This window comes from Scyliorhinus canicula, chromosome 6, assembly GCF_902713615.1.
Source record: "Scyliorhinus canicula chromosome 6, sScyCan1.1, whole genome shotgun sequence".
Taxonomy (NCBI): domain Eukaryota; kingdom Metazoa; phylum Chordata; class Chondrichthyes; order Carcharhiniformes; family Scyliorhinidae; genus Scyliorhinus; species Scyliorhinus canicula.
The window spans coordinates 13,290,300-13,310,896 of NC_052151.1; the positions used below are offsets into that span (position 1 = coordinate 13,290,300).

At 47.3% G+C, this 20,597-nt stretch overlaps 1 protein-coding gene across 1 annotated transcript in view; it reads right to left on the minus strand.

The window, feature by feature from the left end:
- Nucleotides 1-20,597, minus strand: part of LOC119966995 (probable tubulin polyglutamylase ttll-15) — a 163,156-nt gene that overhangs the window by 33,886 nt on the left and 108,673 nt on the right. The window contains exon 11 of the mRNA XM_038798973.1: nt 12,334-12,400. Coding sequence (XP_038654901.1) covers nt 12,334-12,400 — 67 coding nt within the window. The remainder of the gene's footprint in view (nt 1-12,333; nt 12,401-20,597) is intronic.

Below are 20,597 nucleotides of genomic sequence, written 5' to 3' on the forward strand. Positions count from 1 at the left end.
TAAGTGCTTATTATTAACTGCCTTTTCTTGTTTCAAGAGACACAAATCTTATATCTTTTATTGCATCAAACAACTGAAGCACAGAATCATCAAAAATTGTGCCCTAATGGAGCAGGCTCAAAGGGCCGAATGGCCTATTCGTGTTTCCAAGTCCCATGTTTTTTAAAACATGAATGAACAACTTTTAATAATTTCATTCAGTATTTCCAGCTATAGCAACAATCTATAAATATCTATCATTAAAAACACCAGGTTAAAGTCCAACAGGTTTGTTTGGAATCACTAGCTTTCGGAGCGCTGTTCCTTTATCAGGCGAGTGAAGAGATGGGTTCCACAAACACATATAGAGACAAATTCACTGATGCAAGATGACACTTTGAATGTGAGTGTTTGGAGGTAATTACGTCTTTGCAGGTCCACTGCGACTGGAGAGAGGGATAATCAGAGGTTAAAGAAGTGTGAATTGCCTCAAGCCAGGACAATGAGTAGGATTTCGCAAGCCCAGGCCAGATGGTGGGGGGGCTGAATGTAGTGCGACATGAATCCAAGGTCCCGGTTGAAGCTGTACTCATGCGTTTGGAACTTAGCTTTCAATTTCTGCTCAGCGATTCTGCATTGTCGCGCGTCTTGAAGGCTGCCTTGGAGAACGCTTACCCGAAGATCAGAGGCTGAATGCCCTTGACTGCTGAAGTGTTCCCCGACTGGAAGGGAACATTCCTGCCTGGTGATTGTCACGCGATGTCCATTCATCCGTTGTTGCAGCATCTGCATGGTCTGTCTCGCCAATGTACCACACTTCGGGACATCCTTTCCTGTAGCTAATGAGGGAGACAATGCTGGCCAAGTCGCACGTGTATGTACTATGTACCTGGTGGGTAGTGTTCTCACGTGTAATGGTGGTATCCATGTCGATGATCTGGCACATCTTGCAGAGGTTGCCATGGCAGGGTTGTGTGGTGTTGTAGTCGCTGTTCTCCTGAAGGCTGCAAACAATGGTCTGAGGTTGCGCGGTTGTTTGAAGCCAGGTACTGGGGGGGTGGTGATGACCGTGGCAAGATGTTCGTCTTCATCGATGACGTGTTGAAGGCTGCGAAGAAGATATCGTAGTTTCTCCGCTCCGGGGAAGTACTGGACGACAAAGGTTGTGTCCTGTGTTTGTCTCCTGAGGCAGTTGTGCGTTTTTTTGCTGTGGTGCGTTGGGACTGTCGATTGATGAATCGAGCTCCATATCCCGTTCGTACGAGGGCATCTTTCAGCATCTGTAGATGTCTGTTATGTTCCTCCTCGTCTGAGCAGGTCCTTTGTATACAGAGGGCTTGGACATAAAGGATGGCTTCTTTAATGTGTTTCGGGTGGAAGCTGGAGAAGTGGAGCATTGTAAGTTATCCATGAGCTTGTGGTAAAGCAAAGTGCTGAGGTTACTGTCCTTGATGGAGATGAGTATGTCCAAGAATGCAACCGATTCTGGAAAGTAGTCCATGGTGAGTCTGATGATGGGAAGGAATTTACTGATGTTATTGTGCAGTTGTTTCAGTGATTTTTCGCTGTGGGTCCAAAGAAAAAAAAAAGTAATTGATGTATCTGGTGTATAAAGTCAGTTGAAGGTCCTGTGCGGTGAGGAGGTCTTGTTCGAACTTCAGCATGAAGATGTTGGCATATTGAGGTGCGTCTGGATGAAGAATTGTTGTTGAAGGTGAAGACGTTGTGATCCAGAATGAAGCGGATGAGTTGCAGAATTGCGTCTGGAGATTGGCAGTTGTTGGTGTTGAGTACTGAGGCTGTTGCAGCAATGCCGTCGTCATGGGGGATGCTGGTGTAGAGTGTCGAGACATCCATTGTGACGAGAAATGTTCCTGGTTCAACTGGTCCATGGGTGCTGAGTTTCTGTAAGAAGTCCATTGTATCGCAACAGAAGCTGGGCGTTCCTTGTACGATGGGTTTCAAGACGCCCTCGATGTATCCAGAGAGGCTCTCACACAGGGTCCCATTGCCTGATACGTTGGCCTTGTGTATTTTTGAGAGGCAGTAGAGATCTCCAACGCTGGGAGTACGTGTGATGAGAGCATGCAGGGTGCTCTGAAGGTCTGGATCCAAGATCTTGATCAGTTTGTTGAGTTGGCGGGTGTGTTCTTTGGTCGGATCTATGGGTAACTGTCTGTAGTGTTCCTGGTTGTTGAGTTGTCGGTACACTTCTGTACAGTAGTTCTGTTCAGTATGACGGTGGCCCCTCCTTTGTCTGACAGTTTGATGACAATGTTGCGGTTGGTGTTGCGTTGTGCTTGGGTGACGTTCGGGGCTGTCTTGTGAATGTGACTGCTGAATCTGGCATTGATGTGACTCTTGACCGCTTGAGCATGCATGTCGAGTCTAGGGCAGCGTCTAAGAGTCCAGGATTATTCCTGTCTAGAGTTGCACAGCCTGGACCTGTAAAGACTTAATTACCTGAGGGCAGCACGGTGGTGCAGTGGGTTAGCCCTGCTGCCTCACGGCACTGGGGTCCCAGGTTCGATCCCGGCTCTGGGTCACTGTCCGTGTGGAGTTTGCACATTCTCCCCATGTTTGCGTGGATTTCACCCCCACAACCCAAAGATGTGCAGGTTAGGTGGATTGGCCACGCTAAATTGCCCCTTGATTGGAAAAAATGAATTGGGTACTCGAAATTTATTTAAAAAAAGACTTCATTACTTGCAAAGACTCACATTCAAAGTATCATCTTGCATCATTGAATTGGTCTATCTATGTAATTGTGGAACACACCACTTCATTCACCTGAGGAAGGAGCAGTGCTCCGAAAGCTAGTGTTTGAAACAAACCTGTTGAACTTTAACCTGGTGTTGTTAGACTTCTTACTGTGCTCACCCCAGTCCAACGCCGGCATCTCCACATCTTGATTTAAAGGCTGCAAGAATTCTCTCCAACTAGGCCTGTGCAAGTTTAAACTTCTGTGAGAAAGGCTTGGAAAATCCCAGGCTGATATTTCTCCTCTGAGAATCCTAAAAGGTCTAGAAGACCAGGCCCTTTTGTCTCCCTCTCCATATCACAGCCAGAACCTTACCAGGAAAGGGGCAAACAAGTGTTCGAGGGTTGGGGTAGACAGAAAACCCTCTTTAAAACTCTCAGGTAGAGAATTATAATACTATCTCAATGAAACTGAGAGTCAATCTGGTAGAGGCCTGTACAAGTGAAGGGGACTCTTCAGAAGAATTCCGGCAGCCTGCGAAGTCTAATTGAAGGCAGATTCTAGGAGATCCAAACCAACCGATGGGTTTCAACACCTCGCATTCTAGAAGAGCACCACCAACAAAGACTGCTAGCTCAGCAGCAAAGATTCATCTCAGTCCTTTTAATCCCCGTTATATCTTTAACCTTACCTACCCGCCCACCATGTGTCTGTCTTGTCTGTGTGGAAGGTGGGACGGGGTTTGAGGAATTGCTAGATTAGTAGACCACTGTTCTATTAATTCCATTACATGTTTATCCCTTCTCATTATAAATAAACAATTTTAAAAAGGTTTTGCTTACAAATCTGGTGCCTATAAGTTATTGGTGCAGTTGAGGGTCAATGATCTCAGGAAAATATAAAAATAATTCACTTATGTTGGGACTTGGGGGCCTGTGGGGCTGAATTTGACCGTGCACTAGCCAAGGGTGCCGTAACAATTTATTAATTTAATTTAAATTCCACCAGGTGTCATGATGGGATTGGAATGCATCAAACCATAGCATTAGCCTGGGCCTCGATTACTAGTCCAAGAATATAGAGGATATGAAGTCAAGAAGGTGATGGATTAATATGGAGGGCAGCCATAAACTTACTGAATGGCAGAACAGATTGGAGGGGTTATTTCAGTCCTATTTCTGTTCCTATGTTCACTTCTCCAAACGTGTGTTGATCTAGCTGACATCAGCTTGGCAATATACTTGTTACAGTTTTTTGTTGTGGCCTTTATTGGGAGCGCAAAAAGAGGGAAGCAGTCAGATTTCCCATTGGTAATTTGAAAGTTTCAAGATTTAAAAGGGAACAGATAGATTTTTAAAACTTATTTCATGGCATGTGGGCGTTGTTGACAAGGCCAGTATTTGTTGCCTATCCCTAATTAATCACAAGAAGTTTGTGATAAGCCGCCTTCTTGAACCACTGCAGTCCATCTGTGTAGGTACAGCCTCTGTGCTGTTAGAAAGGGAGGTCCAAGGGTGGCATGGCGGCGCAGTGGTTAGCACACGGGGTTGATCCCGGCCCCAGGTCACTGTCCATGTGGAGTTTGCACATTCTCCCCATGTCTGCGTGGGTTTCGCCCCCACAACCCAAAGATGTGCAGGTTAGGTGGATTGGCCACACTAAATTGCCCCTTAATTGGAAAAAAATAATTGGAAATAAAGTATTCTAAATTTAAAAAATTTTTTTTAAAAGGGAGGTTGAAGATTTTGACTCCGTCACAGTGAAGAAATGGCGATACATTTCGAGTCAGGATGGTGGGTGACTTGGAAGAGAACATGAATTTGGTGTGCTACCATGCATCTACTGCCCATGTCCTTCTGGGTGGTAGAGGTCCTGTGTTTGTAAGATGCTATCGAAGGAACCTTAATGAGGTGCTATTGTACATCTTGTAAAGAGTACACACTGCTGCCACTGTGAGTCGATGATGAAAGGAGTGAAAGTTTAAGTAATGGAGGGAGTGCCAAACACGCAGGCCGTTTTGTCCTGGATGGTGTCGAGCTTCTTGAGCGTTGTTGGAGCTGCACTCATCCAGGCAACTGGAGAGTATTCCATCACACTCCTGACTTGTGCCTTGCAGATGGTAGACAGGCTTCGGGGAGTCAGGAGGTGAGTTACTTGCTGCACAATTCCTAACCTCTGATCTGCTCTTGCAGCCAGAGTATTTATTTGTCTGGACCAGTTCGGTTTCTAGTCAATGGTGATTCCTGGATATTGATAGTTAGTGGGATTCCGTGATATTATTGCCACTGAACTTCAAGTGGAGATAGTTAAAGTCTTTCTTGGCGGAGATGGTCATCACCTGGCAGTTGTCAGCGAATGCAGTGGTGTACTGATGTTGCCGTTGGACTAGTAATTCAGAGACCCATGGTAATGCTCTGGGGACCCAGGTTCAGATCCCGCTATGGAAGTTGGTGAAATTTGAATTTCCAAGACAAAAAATCTGTGGGTCCAATGATGACCCTGAAACCATTGTCGATTGTTGTAAAAACCCATCTGGTTCACTAATGTCCTTTAGGGAAGGAAATCTCTCATCCTTACCTGTGGTTGACTATTAAATGCCCTCAAGAATGGGCAATAAATGCAGGCCCAGCCAGCGATGCCCACATCCCATGAATGAGTAAAACAAAATGTCACTTGTTCTTTATCGGATGCCGGAATATTTTCCAGGTCTTGCTCCATAAGGATATGGGCTATTTCAGTGTCTGAGGGGTAGTGAAAAGCGTTGAACTATTTCCAGTGGTTAGTGAGTCTAGGACTGGAGATCACAGTCAGATCATAGAGGAGTAAAATTGGAAAGACTTCTCCACAGCAGGAGTGATAGAAATTTGTAATTGTCCTCTGCAAGCCATAACTGATGCTAGATTTTAAAAATCTGTATTACTAGATTTTTGCCATCAGAAGGCATTAAAGGATAGGAAACAAATGTGGATATTTGGAATTTGGTCAATGAACAACAATGATCTCAGTGAATACCTGAACAGACCTCAAGAGCTGAATGACCAATATAATAATCTTTATTGGGATGGTTCAGCTCAGTGGGCTAGACAGCTGGTTTGTAATGCAGATCAAGGTCAGCGGGGCGGGTTCAATTCCAGTACCAGCTGAGAATTCAGAATTCTGAATTCGCCCTCTGTGTACCCGAACAGGTACCGGAATGTTTCGACTAGGGGCTTTTCACAGTAACTTCATTGCAGTGTTAATGCAAGCCTACTTGTGACAATAAAGATTATTATTATTTTATTATTATTGCTACAAATAGGCTTACATTAACATTGCAATGAAGTTACTGCAATAATCCCCTAGTCACCACATTCCGGCGCTTGTTCGGTGTTGCTCGTTCTGGGTGAGTGTGCTTAACACTCAATTTGGCTCTGTTTCGTTACTTAGCTTTGGAGTCACCAGGTATCGTTAAGATACCGTCACAAGTTTCAAGGTCAAGTTCAAAGCAATAAAACCAGGCTAACCCTACCACTAATAGGCCAAATATTTATCTGGATAAGGGGACTGCCGGATCAGGGAACAACGGCTTCTAGCTTTGTCCTGGGTCTGCAGGCTTCCAGTGGTTATGGTCTAAAGGGGTCAGGAGTGTCTATTCCCGTAGCGTGCATTGTGACTTATTTGCTGGCGGCTTCTGTCCAGACCTCTCCTGCACAAGGTTCTTCTGCTGCAACGGTGTTCTGCTGGGAGGGCTAGCTGGTCAAGGAGAGGCTGACAGAGAGAGAGAGCTGGGGTCGGGGTCTCTGTCTTATACCTCTCTCAGGGTCTCGCGCCCACCTGGGCGGACCCTCTATACTCTCGCAATCGACTGGGTCTCTTCCCAATCGATTGATTTGAATTCCCCAATAGCGGGGCAATCCCTTGATCACTGGGGCGGTTCTTGGGACTTATTGCTTTGGGCTTCTTTGGCACCGAAAAGTCTGGCCTTCCATTCAATGTATCGATCTGTGTTTAACTTGTTTCCATTTTATCTGGGGATCGCCCGGTAACGCCTCATTAGTATGCTAACTGTTTCTTTTCATAGTGCTGTCTGGTTTCTGCAACAGTCAAAACTGGTTTCTGCAGCAGTCCAAATATACAAGCGCTCTGTAAACTGCTTGCTTTTTACAACCTGTCCATTTTCCCTGCATTCCTTGCAATCTTCCATTTTGTGTCGGGCAGTTGTCACCCTAGGTGGCTACACTCCCTCCTTGTGATCCTCATGAGAAATCATGAAGGATCACCCAAGGTCGGTGTCTTTGTGTTCCCTGATCTCAGCGAGTGCCATGGCCTCTATACTTTCCTCAATTATGGCAAAAAAAAAATTATATAACAGTCTCTGGTTGGCGCTATGTCAAAGGGGACATGCATTACTAGGGAACCTCTAACTATCCTTTGTAAACTACACTCCCTAACACATTTAAACATTCTATCTTCCTATCCATAACATTATCATTACACTCCATTTCTGACTCGGCAGTCGAGCTCAGAACATTACAAAACATCAGAAAAGGTCTTTATTTACAACAGCGATTCAAAATTAAATCATTCATTACACATCATGGGGTTGGGGGGATTGGTGGAAGCCGAAAATAGGGGATTGTACTCTGTAAATGGTCGAGGCGCAAGAGCGGGAGGCTCTCCTTCTCCATTTTCTTAACCGAAGTGTCTGCACTATGATGCAGAGAACTGCTATCACCAAAAGTGATTCAATGACGTACGAAAGTGAGTACCAGTTCATGAATTTTGTGCACCATGTCTGGTCATTGCTGTTCATTACTGGGCTTTGAGAAGTCGGTGTGTGGGAAACATTAACGGCGGGGGTCATAGGGGAAAAAGGGTTTGCGTCCGTGCGCAAAAATACACAAACAATAACTAAAAACATGTAGTTCATCATCTCGGTCTTCTTTCTTTTCTTCCTTCAGGCCTTCTGTATTGCTGATCTTGCTCTGATCCTTCCTTCGAACGTTCGAAAGCTATGGGATCAAGCATAGTATCTGTCAATAATTCGTTTAATACCTTTAATGTTAGTGTATCTGTCCTCTCATTCCAATTGTCCCTTAAATGAATGGCCAAGTCACACCCTGTGACTCCCCTCATTTTTTTTCAAAAGCGAATTTAGGACCAGACATACACCCAACAACTGTTCCACTGCGAGCCGTCTCGCAGGTTTTGCGATTTACCATCCCAGTGTTCCTGGATGTAAATAGCATAAGGAATGGTAACCGAAGGGCTACCTCAAACAAAATGAAACCAAAGTTTAGAAATGAGATATCTGAATGATTTGTGTATGGGCCGCGACGGGTAAGATTTGGGTGGAATCCCCGGGTAGGGCGTGCTGTGCTGTACCCGAGCGTAGCTGACCAGAGGGGGTCCTCAGACAGGGCGGGTCCTCAATGCCGTTTCTCCACCGCCTGAGCGACCTGGAACGAACGGGCATGAATGTATTCATCGTGGATTTGCTGCCTCTATTCCCAGAATAGAGGGGCACATAAAAAAGGGCCAAGATGCTCCTAGTGGGGTGAAGGGTGAAGCCTTAAGTTGGGCTCCAGACATTGCAGCTGAGTCAAGTTCTCAGAGTTATCTGCGGACAAACTTAACGTGCATGTGAGGTGGTCACAAGCTTTTCAGCTGAAAAGCGAGTGGCCAATCTCCAAATCAAACACTTAACATACAAACAAACATCATAACCAACATGCGTGCAGGTTCCATCAGTGGTGGCGTGGGGCTGTGAAAAGCTGTTTAAATTTAAACACCGAACATTTAACAAACACATACAAACAAACATGCAACGAATATCGTACAGGTTCCATCAGAACGAAGGATACCGTAAATCACATTTGGCTGGGGGTGTAACTAGCATATGGAGTCAGTGCAGTGTGACCGAAGAAGAGAGGAAGGAGAGAAACAAAAATGAATTGGCATTGCTGAGGTATCCCTGCCATGAGAAGTGGTGGGTAAGCGCTCATAGTTTGCATGGGGCAGCTTGGACCTTGTAGCTGCTGTGGGTGGTGTTCTCTTTCATATCTGGGGGCGGGTCTAGCTGGTGGTGGGGGTCTCCTGCAATCTCGGGCGAAGTGTCCTGGCTGCCTACAGTTGTAACATGACCCCTGAGGCACATAAGGCGGAGCAGGCACTCTGGTGCATTGTTCCCTTGGGTATTGTTCCCTGAGTGGGGGGTCGGGGCTGTTGGTTTCGTTGCTGCTTCGGGGGGCATTGGTGGGCTGATTCTGTTGCTGTTTCGGGGGGGCTTGACATTCTCGAGCGTAATGTCCTAACTGTCCGCAGTTAAAACATTCCTGTGACTTGGTCTGCTGTGGGCTGTTCCTTCCCTCATTTACACATGCGGGGTTTTGATGTGTTTTAACTGGATGCATGTCTGCATCTGCCTGTCCTTCCTCGGGTTTTATAAATTCGGTTTTGCCTTGTACTGATTGCTCCCAAGGACGGGACAATCTTTTCAATACCCATTTTTCATTATGGGCCTCTTCTGAGGGGTCATAATTGGAGCAGACATTCTGTCCTGCATCTGTGGCGTGGGAGATGATAGTGTGGGTCCATTTAACCATATTATCTCGGGTTAAATGTGCGCGGTCTAAATCACCAAAAACTGCAGTGAAGTGAATCCACAGCCTTCCTGCGAATGCTGTAGGGTGCTCGGTCCTTTTCTGCCTACACTTAATTAGGCCTTCGACTGGGTCTCCTCTGTTGTACCCTATCGCGTCTAAAATAGCTGTATGCATCTCTTCTAGTGTGCCTCCTCCAACGTTCTGTGGGTCGGGGAGGGCTGCTACAACCGATGAGTCTAAACTCAAAACCGTGAGCTTCACTTGCTCTCGCTCATCCAGGCCGTACATGGTCGCCTGCTGCTTCACTCGTGCGAAAAATTGGTGGGGGTCTGCAGTGGGGAGGAATGGGGTGATTTTCTCACATACGTCCCTTAGTTGTGTTACGGTTAAGGGGGTGGTGTAGGTGATGTCGGGTGCGCCTTCTGTGGTTGCCTTTCTTTGGGTGGTGACTGGGTTCATTGGTGCGGGCGCTATCTGATCTGTGGGGGGTTGGGGCGCTTTCCTTTTCTGCTGCGCTGCTAGCGCACATGTTCCCTGAACATAGCGCTGCGCTGTCTCGCTTAATTCCTGCCAGTCTGGGGCATTTTCTTCTTCTAATTGGGTTCCAAATGTCTCTTGGAAGCCATTCTGCACAGAAAGCAGAGATTGCAACTGCGCAATCTGCTTCCTACATTTAGCGTGGCCTACGGTACTTTGCCGTTGCTCAGTGGTGGCAGCATGGAGTGCCCGTAAAGCTACCTTTAGGTCGCTACACTGCTTCTTCAGTGTCTCTACCTGCTTTTCTGACTCTTCTCTTATCAAGACTGCACGCTGCACATCTTGATAGGCTTTTTCATACTGAACTTGAGAGCTGCTCAGATGGGCTAGACAAGACTGATGTGCCCTCTTGGCATCATCCACCTCTCTATCCTTATCTGCCAGTTGTTGCCTTAATCCTAAATTCTCCTTTTCGATGTCGCTAACATCCACTTTGCTCATTCTGTTCTTCTCCTCTAACTCTGCTCGGAGCGTCCTGACGACCTCCTCTGTGCCTCGCAATTGTGCCAAGCAGGACACAATTGCCATCGGCTTACGTGCTTTACTTAAACTTTTCTTGTGAATTTCGGACAGCTTCTCCCACCAAGTATGTCCTATACTCCCGGGACCTGTCTCCCCATTCACACAAAACTCACTCCAAAGGGGCCATCCTTTCCCTTTGAGGTACTTCCTGAGTTCCAGCTCCCACACGGGACACTGACCTACTCTGCTGCTGTTGGTCGCTGCGACCACGAACTGCTCTGGGTTCATGAGGCGTTCCATTGCCTGCATGGCCATTTCTTTTTCTCCTATGCTCTCTTTTAATTTTGAAACGAGGGATAATAAGGCAATGCTTATAAAATACGGGTACGGCTTTCGCTATGTTCCGACTCATAAAACTCCCGACAGTTTGTCGCAACAAAAATCTCTCGGTTTTACCTCACAACCCTTTTAGTTACGCATGCAAAAACACACTTCCGAAGTATGACTATTGGTTTGAACTCCTTGAACACTTGTGGTTTTTCCTTTTCCCAATTGGATTTCAAATTCAAATTTCTGGGTTCTCTCGGAGTGGGGGGGGGCCACTTCTAGTCGAGTCCCATCAGAGTCGCCACTAAATGTTGCTCGTTCTGGGTGAGTGTGCTTAACACTCAATTTGGCTCTGTTTCGTTACTTAGCTTTGGAGTCGCCAGGTATCGTTAAGATACCGCCACAAGTTTCAAGGTCAACTTCAAAGCAATAAAACCATACACCAATTAGTAAGTTCAAACAAGACACGTTTATAATATTACAATAATCTACTAATCATGCATACAAACTATAAGACTAGGCTAATCCTACCGCTAATAGGCCAAATACTTATCTGGATAAGGGGACTTCCGGATCAGGGAACAACGGCTTCTAGCTTTGTCCTGGGTCCACAGGCTTCCAGTGGTTATGGTCTAAAGGGGTCAGGAGTGTCTATTCCCGTAGCGTGCGTTGTGACTTACTTGCTGGCGGCTTCTGTCCAGACCTCTCCTGCACAAGGTTCTTCTGCTGCAACGGTGTTCTGCTGGGAGGGCTAGCTGGTCAAGGAGAGGCTGACAGAGAGAGAGAGCTGGGGTCGCGGTCTCTGTCTTATAATCCTCTCAGGGTCTTGCGCCCACCTGGGCGGACCCTCTATACTCTCGCAATCGATTGGGTCTCTTCCCAATCGATTGATTTGAATTCCCCAATAGCGGGGCAATCCCTCGATCACCGGGGCGGTTCTTGGGGCTTATTGCTTTGGGCTTCTTTGGCGCCGAAAAGTCTGGCCTTCCATTCAATGTATCGATCTGTGTTTAACTTGTTTCCATTGTATCTGGGGATCGCCCGGTATTGCCTCATTAGTATGTTAACTGTTTCTTTTCATAATGCTGTCAGGTTTCTGCAACAGTCAAAACTGGTTTCTGCAGCAGTCCAAATATACAAGTGCTCTGCAAGCTGCTTGCTTTTTACAACATGTCCATTTTCCATGCATTCCTTGCAATCTTCCATTTTGTGTCGGGCAGTGGTCACCCCAGGTGGCTACATCGGGTACACTGAGGGAAATTTGAGAATGTCCAAATGACCTAACAAAGAGGGCTTTCGGGACTTGTGGGAGGAAACAGGAGCACCTGTAGGAAATCCACGCAAACACGGGGAGAACGTGCAGACTCCACACAGACAGTGACCCAAGCCGGGAATCGAACCTGGGACCCTGGAGCTGTGAAGCTACAGTGCTAACCACTGTGCTGCCCATCAATGTTTTAAAGTTCCATCGTCAATTATTATTCAGTAAACCAGGCTGGAGAGTGAATGAGGGCACACTTTAGATGGGGATAGGATTGGACTTCTAATATCTCCCAGGGTTAACCAAAGCATCCAACACTCATGGTCACAAATGGAGAATGATGACTGGCTGAGATAATGTACCCGAGCAAAAGGCAATCTCCAAAGGTGAGGAGAGGAAATAAGGTAAGGGCAATATTTAAAACAGTGAGCCCCCAGTTCTATAATCTGATTGTTATATAATTCAGTGAAACAGCAGCATACCTCCATCAGGTAAACTTTAACATCTTCATCAACAACAAAGTCGAAACGAACCAGTTCAAAGAAATTCCTGCCAAAAAAAATCAAGTAAAGAAATGATAAACAGGAACGTCCTCCCCATAAATCAATAGAAAATAACCAGCCCAGCAATCAGATCATATGAACCACCTTCCTGTCAATTCGATAATGGGAATAATCCCCCTGTCAATTCGATAATGGGAATAATCCCCCTGTCAATTCGATAATGGGAATAATCCCCCTGTCAATTCGATAATGGGAATAATCCTCCCGTCAATTCGATAATGGGAATAATCCTCCCGTCAATTCGATAATGGGAATAATCCCCCTGTCAATTCGATAATGGGAATAATCCCCCTGTCAATTCGATAATGGGAATAATCCCCCTGTCAATTAGATAATGGGAATAATCCCCCTGTCAATTAGATAATGGGAATAATCCTCCCGTCAATTCGATAATGGGAATAATCCTCCCTTCAATTAGATAATGGGAATAATCCCCCTGTCAATTAGATAATGGGAATAATCCTCCCATCAATTCGATAATGGGAATAATCCTCCCGTCAATTCGATAATGGGAATAATCCCCCTGTCAATTCGATAATGGGAATAATCCCCCTGTCAATTCGATAATGGGAATGTGGATAGGTGGATTGGCCATATCTTTTTATTAAAAAAGTAAAAAATATATACAAGGCCGAACGGTACAAACACTAATTTTGTGTTGGTGAAACAGGGTATCCTCCCCTCAGTAACAATGTACGGGGAGGGGGAGGGTGGATATTCTGATTATTAAAACAGTTCACACCATAGTTGTACAAAAAACAAATGGTACAAGCACCAAACTTTGCGCTGGAGAGACCAGATACCCTCACCTCTGTACCAACAGAAGGGAAAGGAAGGGTGGAGGGAGTCAGGATGTTGGCGGAGTGGGGTCCAATTGGACACTGCCTGAACTATCTATGGAGGCAGAAAAACAAAAGAACCTTCAATTATGATGTTCCAGATTCCAGGAGTCCCCCAGAGGGAGTGAGGGGCGAAACGGTGTCAGGCACAAGTGAGACCCACACCCCACTGCAGAGAGCCTCATGTGCACCCTCCGCTCCTGACAGCCTTCGCGCAGTTGCCCTCCGGGCCCGAATCCTCCACCACACTGAGTGCGGCGGGCGACACGGGCCCACCAACCAACCCACGGCCCGCTATGATCCTGCACCGCCACTCGACAAGCGGGCTCTCCTCAGGCTCCTCCTGAGGTCCCGGGCCAGCGGGAGCAGTTGGTGAGGTGCCTGCTTCGCCCCCTGGTCACCGCAAGGCCCCGAAAATAACTTCGGAAACAGGTCCGGGAGGGTGGCAGAGGTGCCCAAAGACAGCGGTTGGGTCTTCCAAACTATAACCCGCTAAGAAACTAAGAAGCAGGAGGTTATCGCTGATCCATCCCCTGAGAAATTGAACAAATCCGGGGTGCTAAATTGTACTATGTGGAACGGGCCCCCTAGGCTCCTGTCCGACCCCGAAGCACCCTGCTCGGGGGACAGCAGCAGCTGCTGGGATTTCTTCACTATCCCTTCGCCTCTTTTATTCGGGGACTGGGCGTGACATCTATGGAAATAAACCTGGAGTGAAGCCGTTTGCGGGGGAGAGGGTCACACACCGGGGAGACCTCTATCTCTGGAGACCCCTCCAGGCTGACTCCTTGTCCCTCAGTGCTTCTCTCCAGAATCTGTGGCTGGGACAGAGCACCCTCTGGTTCGAGGCCGCGCAACTCACTGTTGGCACCCACAGGGGCCTGCGCAGAAGCGTCGCTGGGCCCAGCATCCGATGGCAAAATGTCACCCGGCTGAGGGTGTTGCTGGGTGATGGTGGGGCGAGGTGTAATGGCTGCACCCGAATCTGCAGCCAGAGGCACTGGGTCAGTCAGGGTCAGAATAATCCAAACCTGACCGCTGGCGAATTGCCCTGTTGGTCTTCTTCTCAGTGGGGGCGTGGCCTAGGTAGGATGTTCTTTCAGAGGGTCAGTACAGACTCGATGGGCCGAATGGGGCCTCCTGTACTGTAGTGACTGTATGATCCACATGTTCATTCGATTTTTTAATGAATTTAGAGTACTCAGATTTTTTCCAATTAAGGGGCAATTTAGCGTGGCCAATCCACCTAACCTGGGGACAGCACGGAGGTGCAGTGGATTAGCCCTGCTGCCTCATGGCACCGAGGTCCCAGGTTCAATCCCGACTCTGGGTCACTGGAGTTTGCACATTCTCCCCGTGTTTGCGTGGGTTTCGCCCCCACAACCCAAAGATGTGCCGAGTAGGTGGATTGGCCATGCTAAATGAAAAATGAAAATCGCTTATTGTCACAAGTAGGCTTCAAATGAAGTTACTATGAAAAGCCCCTAGTCGCCACATTCCAGCGCCTGTTCGGGGAGGCCAGTACGGGAAATTGCCCCTTAATTGGAAAAAATGAATTGGGTATTCTAAATAAAAATAAAAAAATCACCTCTTTGGGTTGTGGGGGCGAAACCCACGCAAACACAGGGAGAATGTATAAACTCCACACGGACAGTGACAGGGCAGGGATTAAACCTGTGTCCTCAGCGGCGTGTGGCAGCAGTGCTAACCACTGTGCGACCGCGCCGCCCCACGTCAATTAAATAATGGAAATGATCCTCATGTCAATTAAATAATGGAAATGATCCTCATGTTAAATAAATAATGGCAAGGATCCTCATGTTAATTAGGTAATGGGAAGGATCCTCATGTTAATTAGGTAATGGGCATCACCCCTCTGACAATGGGCATCATCCCTCTGACAATGGGATAATGGGCATCACCCCTCTGACAATGGGCATCATCCCTCTGACAATGGGATAATGGGCATCACCCCTCTGACAATGGGCATCACCCCTCTGACAATGGGATAATGGGCATCATCCCTCTGACAATGGGCATCATCCCTCTGACAATGGGATAATGGGCATCATCCCTCTGACAATGGGATAATGGGCATCATCCCTCTGACAATGGGCATCACCCCTCTGACAATGGGATAATGGGAATCATCCCTCTGACAATGGGATAATGGGAATCATCCCTCTGACAATGGGATAATGGGCATCACCCCTCTGACAATGGGATAATGGGCATCATCCCTCTGACAATGGGATAATGGGCATCATCCCTCTGACAATGGGCATCACCCCTCTGACAATGGGATAATGGGAATCATCCCTCTGACAATGGGATAATGGGAATCATCCCTCTGACAATGGGATAATGGGCATCACCCCTCTGACAATGGGATAATGGGCATCATCCCTCTGACAATGGGCATCATCCCTCTGACAATGGGATAATGGGCATCATCCCTCTGACAATGGGCATCATCCCTCTGACAATGGGCATCATCCCTCTGACAATGGGCATCACCCCTCTGACAATGGGATAATGGGCATCACCCCTCTGACAATGGGATAATGGGAATCATCCCTCTGACAATGGGCATCATCCCTCTGACAATGGGATAATGGGAATCATCCCTCTGACAATGGGATAATGGGAATCATCCCTCTGACAATGGGATAATGGGAATCATCCCTCTGACAATGGGATAATGGGCATCATCCCTCTGACAATGGGCATCATCCCTCTGACAATGGGATAATGGGCATCATCCCTCTGACAATGGGCATCATCCCTCTGACAATGGGATAATGGGCATCATCCCTCTGACAATGGGATAATGGGCATCATCCCTCTGACAATGGGCATCACCCCTCTGACAATGGGATAATGGGCATCATCCCTCTGACAATGGGCATCATCCCTCTGACAATGGGATAATGGGAATCATCCCTCTGACAATGGGCATCACCCCTCTGACAATGGGATAATGGGCATCATCCCTCTGACAATGGGATAATGGGCATCATCCCTCTGACAATGGGATAATGGGCATCATCCCTCTGACAATGGGATAATGGGCATCATCCCTCTGACAATGGGATAATGGGAATCATCCCTCTGACAATGGGATAATGGGCATCATCCCTCTGACAATGGGCATCATCCCTCTGACAATGGGCATCATCCCTCTGACAATGGGATAATGGGCATCATCCCTCTGACAATGGGCATCATCCCTCTGACAATGGGATAATGGGCATCATCCCTCTGACAATGGGCATCACCCCTCTGACAATGGGATAATGGGCATCATCCCTCTGACAATGGGAATCATCCCTCTGACAATGGGATAATGGGCATCATCCCTCTGACAATGGGCATCACCCCTCTGACAATGGGATAATGGGCATCATCCCTCTGACAATGGGATAATGGGCATCATCCCTCTGACAATGGGCATCATCCCTCTGACAATGGGCATCACCCCTCTGACAATGGGAATCATCCCTCTGACAATGGGATAATGGGCATCATCCCTCTGACAATGGGATAATGGGCATCACCCCTCTGACAATGGGCATCATCCCTCTGACAATGGGATAATGGGAATCATCCCTCTGACAATGGGATAATGGGCATCATCCCTCTGACAATGGGCATCATCCCTCTGACAATGGGATAATGGGAATCATCCCTCTGACAATGGGATAATGGGCATCATCCCTCTGACAATGGGCATCATCCCTCTGACAATGGGCATCATCCCTCTGACAATGGGCATCATCCCTCTGACAATGGGATAATGGGAATCATCCCTCTGACAATGGGATAATGGGCATCATCCCTCTGACAATGGGATAATGGGCATCATCCCTCTGACAATGGGATAATTGGCATCATCCCTCTGACAATGGGCATCATCCCTCTGACAATGGGATAATGGGCATCATCCCTCTGACAATGGGCATCACCCCTCTGACAATGGGATAATGGGCATCATCCCTCTGACAATGGGATAATTGGCATCATCCCTCTGACAATGGGATAATGGGAATCATCCCTCTGACAATGGGCATCATCCCTCTGACAATGGGATAATTGGCATCATCCCTCTGACAATGGGCATCATCCCTCTGACAATGGGATAATGGGCATCACCCCTCTGACAATGGGCATCATCCCTCTGACAATGGGATAATGGGCATCATCCCTCTGACAATGGGACAATGGGCACCATCCCTCTGACAATGGGATAATGGGAATCATCCCTCTGACAATGGGATAATGGGCATCACCCCTCTGACAATGGGATAATGGGAATCATCCCTCTGACAATGGGATAATGGGCATCATCCCTCTGACAATGGGCATCACCCCTCTGACAATGGGATAATGGGAATCATCCCTCTGACAATGGGATAATGGGCATCATCCCTCTGACAATGGGATAATGGGCATCATCCCTCTGACAATGGGCATCATCCCTCTGACAATGGGATAATGGGCATCATCCCTCTGACAATGGGCATCATCCCTCTGACAATGGGATAATGGGCATCATCCCTCTGACAATGGGATAATGGGCATCATCCCTCTGACAATGGGATAATGGGCATCATCCCTCTGACAATGGGCATCATCCCTCTGACAATGGGATAATGGGCATCATCCCTCTGACAATGGGATAATGGGCATCATCCCTCTGACAATGGGATAATGGGCATCATCCCTCTGACAATGGGCATCATCCCTCTGACAATGGGATAATGGGCATCATCCCTCTGACAATGGGCATCACCCCTCTGACAATGGGATAATGGGCATCATCCCTCTGACAATGGGCATCATCCCTCTGACAATGGGCATCATCCCTCTGACAATGGGATAATGGGCATCATCCCTTTGACAATGGGATAATGGGCATCATCCCTCTGACAATGGGCATCACCCCTCTGACAATGGGATAATGGGAATCATCCCTCTGACAATGGGCATCATCCGTCTGACAATGGGATAATGGGCATCATCCCTCTGACAATGGGCATCATCCCTCTGACAATGGGATAATGGGCATCATCCCTCTGACAATGGGCATCACCCCTCTGACAATGGGATAATGGGCATCATCCCTCTGACAATGGGCATCATCCCTCTGACAATGGGCATCATCCCTCTGACAATGGGATAATGGGCATCACCCCTCTGACAATGGGATAATGGGCATCATCCCTCTGACAATGGGCATCACCCCTCTGACAATGGGCATCATCCCTCTGACAATGGGATAATGGGAATCATCCCTCTGACAATGGGCATCATCCCTCTGACAATGGGATAATGGGCCTCATCCCTCTGACAATGGGATAATGGGAATCATCCCTCTGACAATGGGCATCATCCCTCTGACAATGGGATAATGGGAATCATCCCTCTGACAATGGGCATCATCCCTCTGACAATGGGATAATGGGCATCATCCCTCTGACAATGGGATAATGGGCATCATCCCTCTGACAATGGGATAATGGGAATCATCCCTCTAACAATGGGCATCATCCCTCTGACAATGGGATAATGGGAATCATCCCTCTGACAATGGGCATCATCCCTCTGACAATGGGATAATGGGCATCATCCCTCTGACAATGGGCATCATCCCTCTGACAATGGGATAATGGGAATCATCCCTCTGACAATGGGCATCATCCCTCTGACAATGGGCATCATCCCTCTGACAATGGGATAATGGGCATCACCCCTCTGACAATGGGATAATGGGCATCATCCCTCTGACAATGGGCATCATCCCTCTGAAAATGGGATAATGGGCATCATCCCTCTGACAATGGGATAATGGGAATCATCCCTCTGACAATGGGCATCATCCCTCTGACAATGGGATAATGGGAATCATCCCTCTGACAATAGGCATCATCCCTCTGACAATGGGATAATGGGCATCATCCCTCTGACAATGGGCATCACCCCTCTGACAATGGGATAATGGGCATCATCCCTCTGACAATGGGATAATGGGAATCATCCCTTTGACAATGGGATAATGGGCATCATCCCTCTGACAATGGGCATCATCCCTCTGACAATGGGATAATGGGCATCATCCCTCTGACAATGGGCATCATCCCTCTGACAATGGGATAATGGGCATCATCCCTCTGACAATGGGATAATGGGCATCATCCCTCTGACAATGGGATAATGGGAATCATCCCTCTGACAATGGGCATCATCCCTCTGACAATGGGATAATGGGAATCATCCTCCTGTCAACACTGTGGTATTGTTACTGGATTTGTAATCCGGGATAATGCTCGGGCTACCTGGGCTCAAATCCCACCACCGCATATGGGGAACTTTTTATTTAATAAAAATCGAGTTAATGGTGACACTCCTGCTGTGAATTGGATAACTGAAACCACCCTCGATCAAGAAGAACCAAGCCCCCTGTCAATTTGATACGATGAAGCAATCTCCCCAGCAATTAGGCAATAGGAACCAATCTCCCACCCAGTCAATCAATAGAAGCTAACCTCCCCATCAATCAGATCAATGGAACCAATCCTTGCAGTGACTTTGACTACAGAACCAATCCCCCTATTCCAACACACCACAAAACAGGAAATAACTGTTTAATCCCCTCCCCACCACCACACTCCTTTCCCACCACCAAAATCAATTAAGAGGACAATTGCTGGCAGCTCAGGCCACTGATGCAGGATTCTGCAGGCAAGTGTCCTCGGAACAACCACTTATTTCAATGGCACCATCCTCCTGAATCTATCAAAACCTTCAGGTGGGCAGGCGAGGTCACTATTGACCAGAACTTTAAATGAATTAGTCATATCAATGCCATAGTTACAAGAGCAAACAGAGCATAGGTGACAAGCGGTACATCTCCTGAGACTTCTCCATAACCTACAGCTCAAGTTCAGAGTGTAATGAGCACCCTCCTCTCATTTCCACCATATCTTGAAGGAAACATCAAACTGCTGTTGAATCACTACCAGAAAGTACGTCTGAATATGGCTGAGGATGAAATCAGGCTTGGCCGCGCGCTAAGTCTCCCTGGTCACAAGGTCAGGGTGAGGTAACAGAAGGATGCTGACATCTGTGAAAATAATTCCATTAAGTATCCTTGCCTTCAGGATAAAAGCAGATGAAAGTGGTTAGATTTGGGGAAATATTATTATTTTAAATTCATCCTTGGTGTATGGGGGACACTGGCAAGCCCAGCATTTATAAAATTCTCCTTGAGGTGGTGGTGGTGAGCAGACTTCCTGTAATACTGCAGTCCACATAGGGAAGGTGGTCCCATCATGGTGTTAGGTT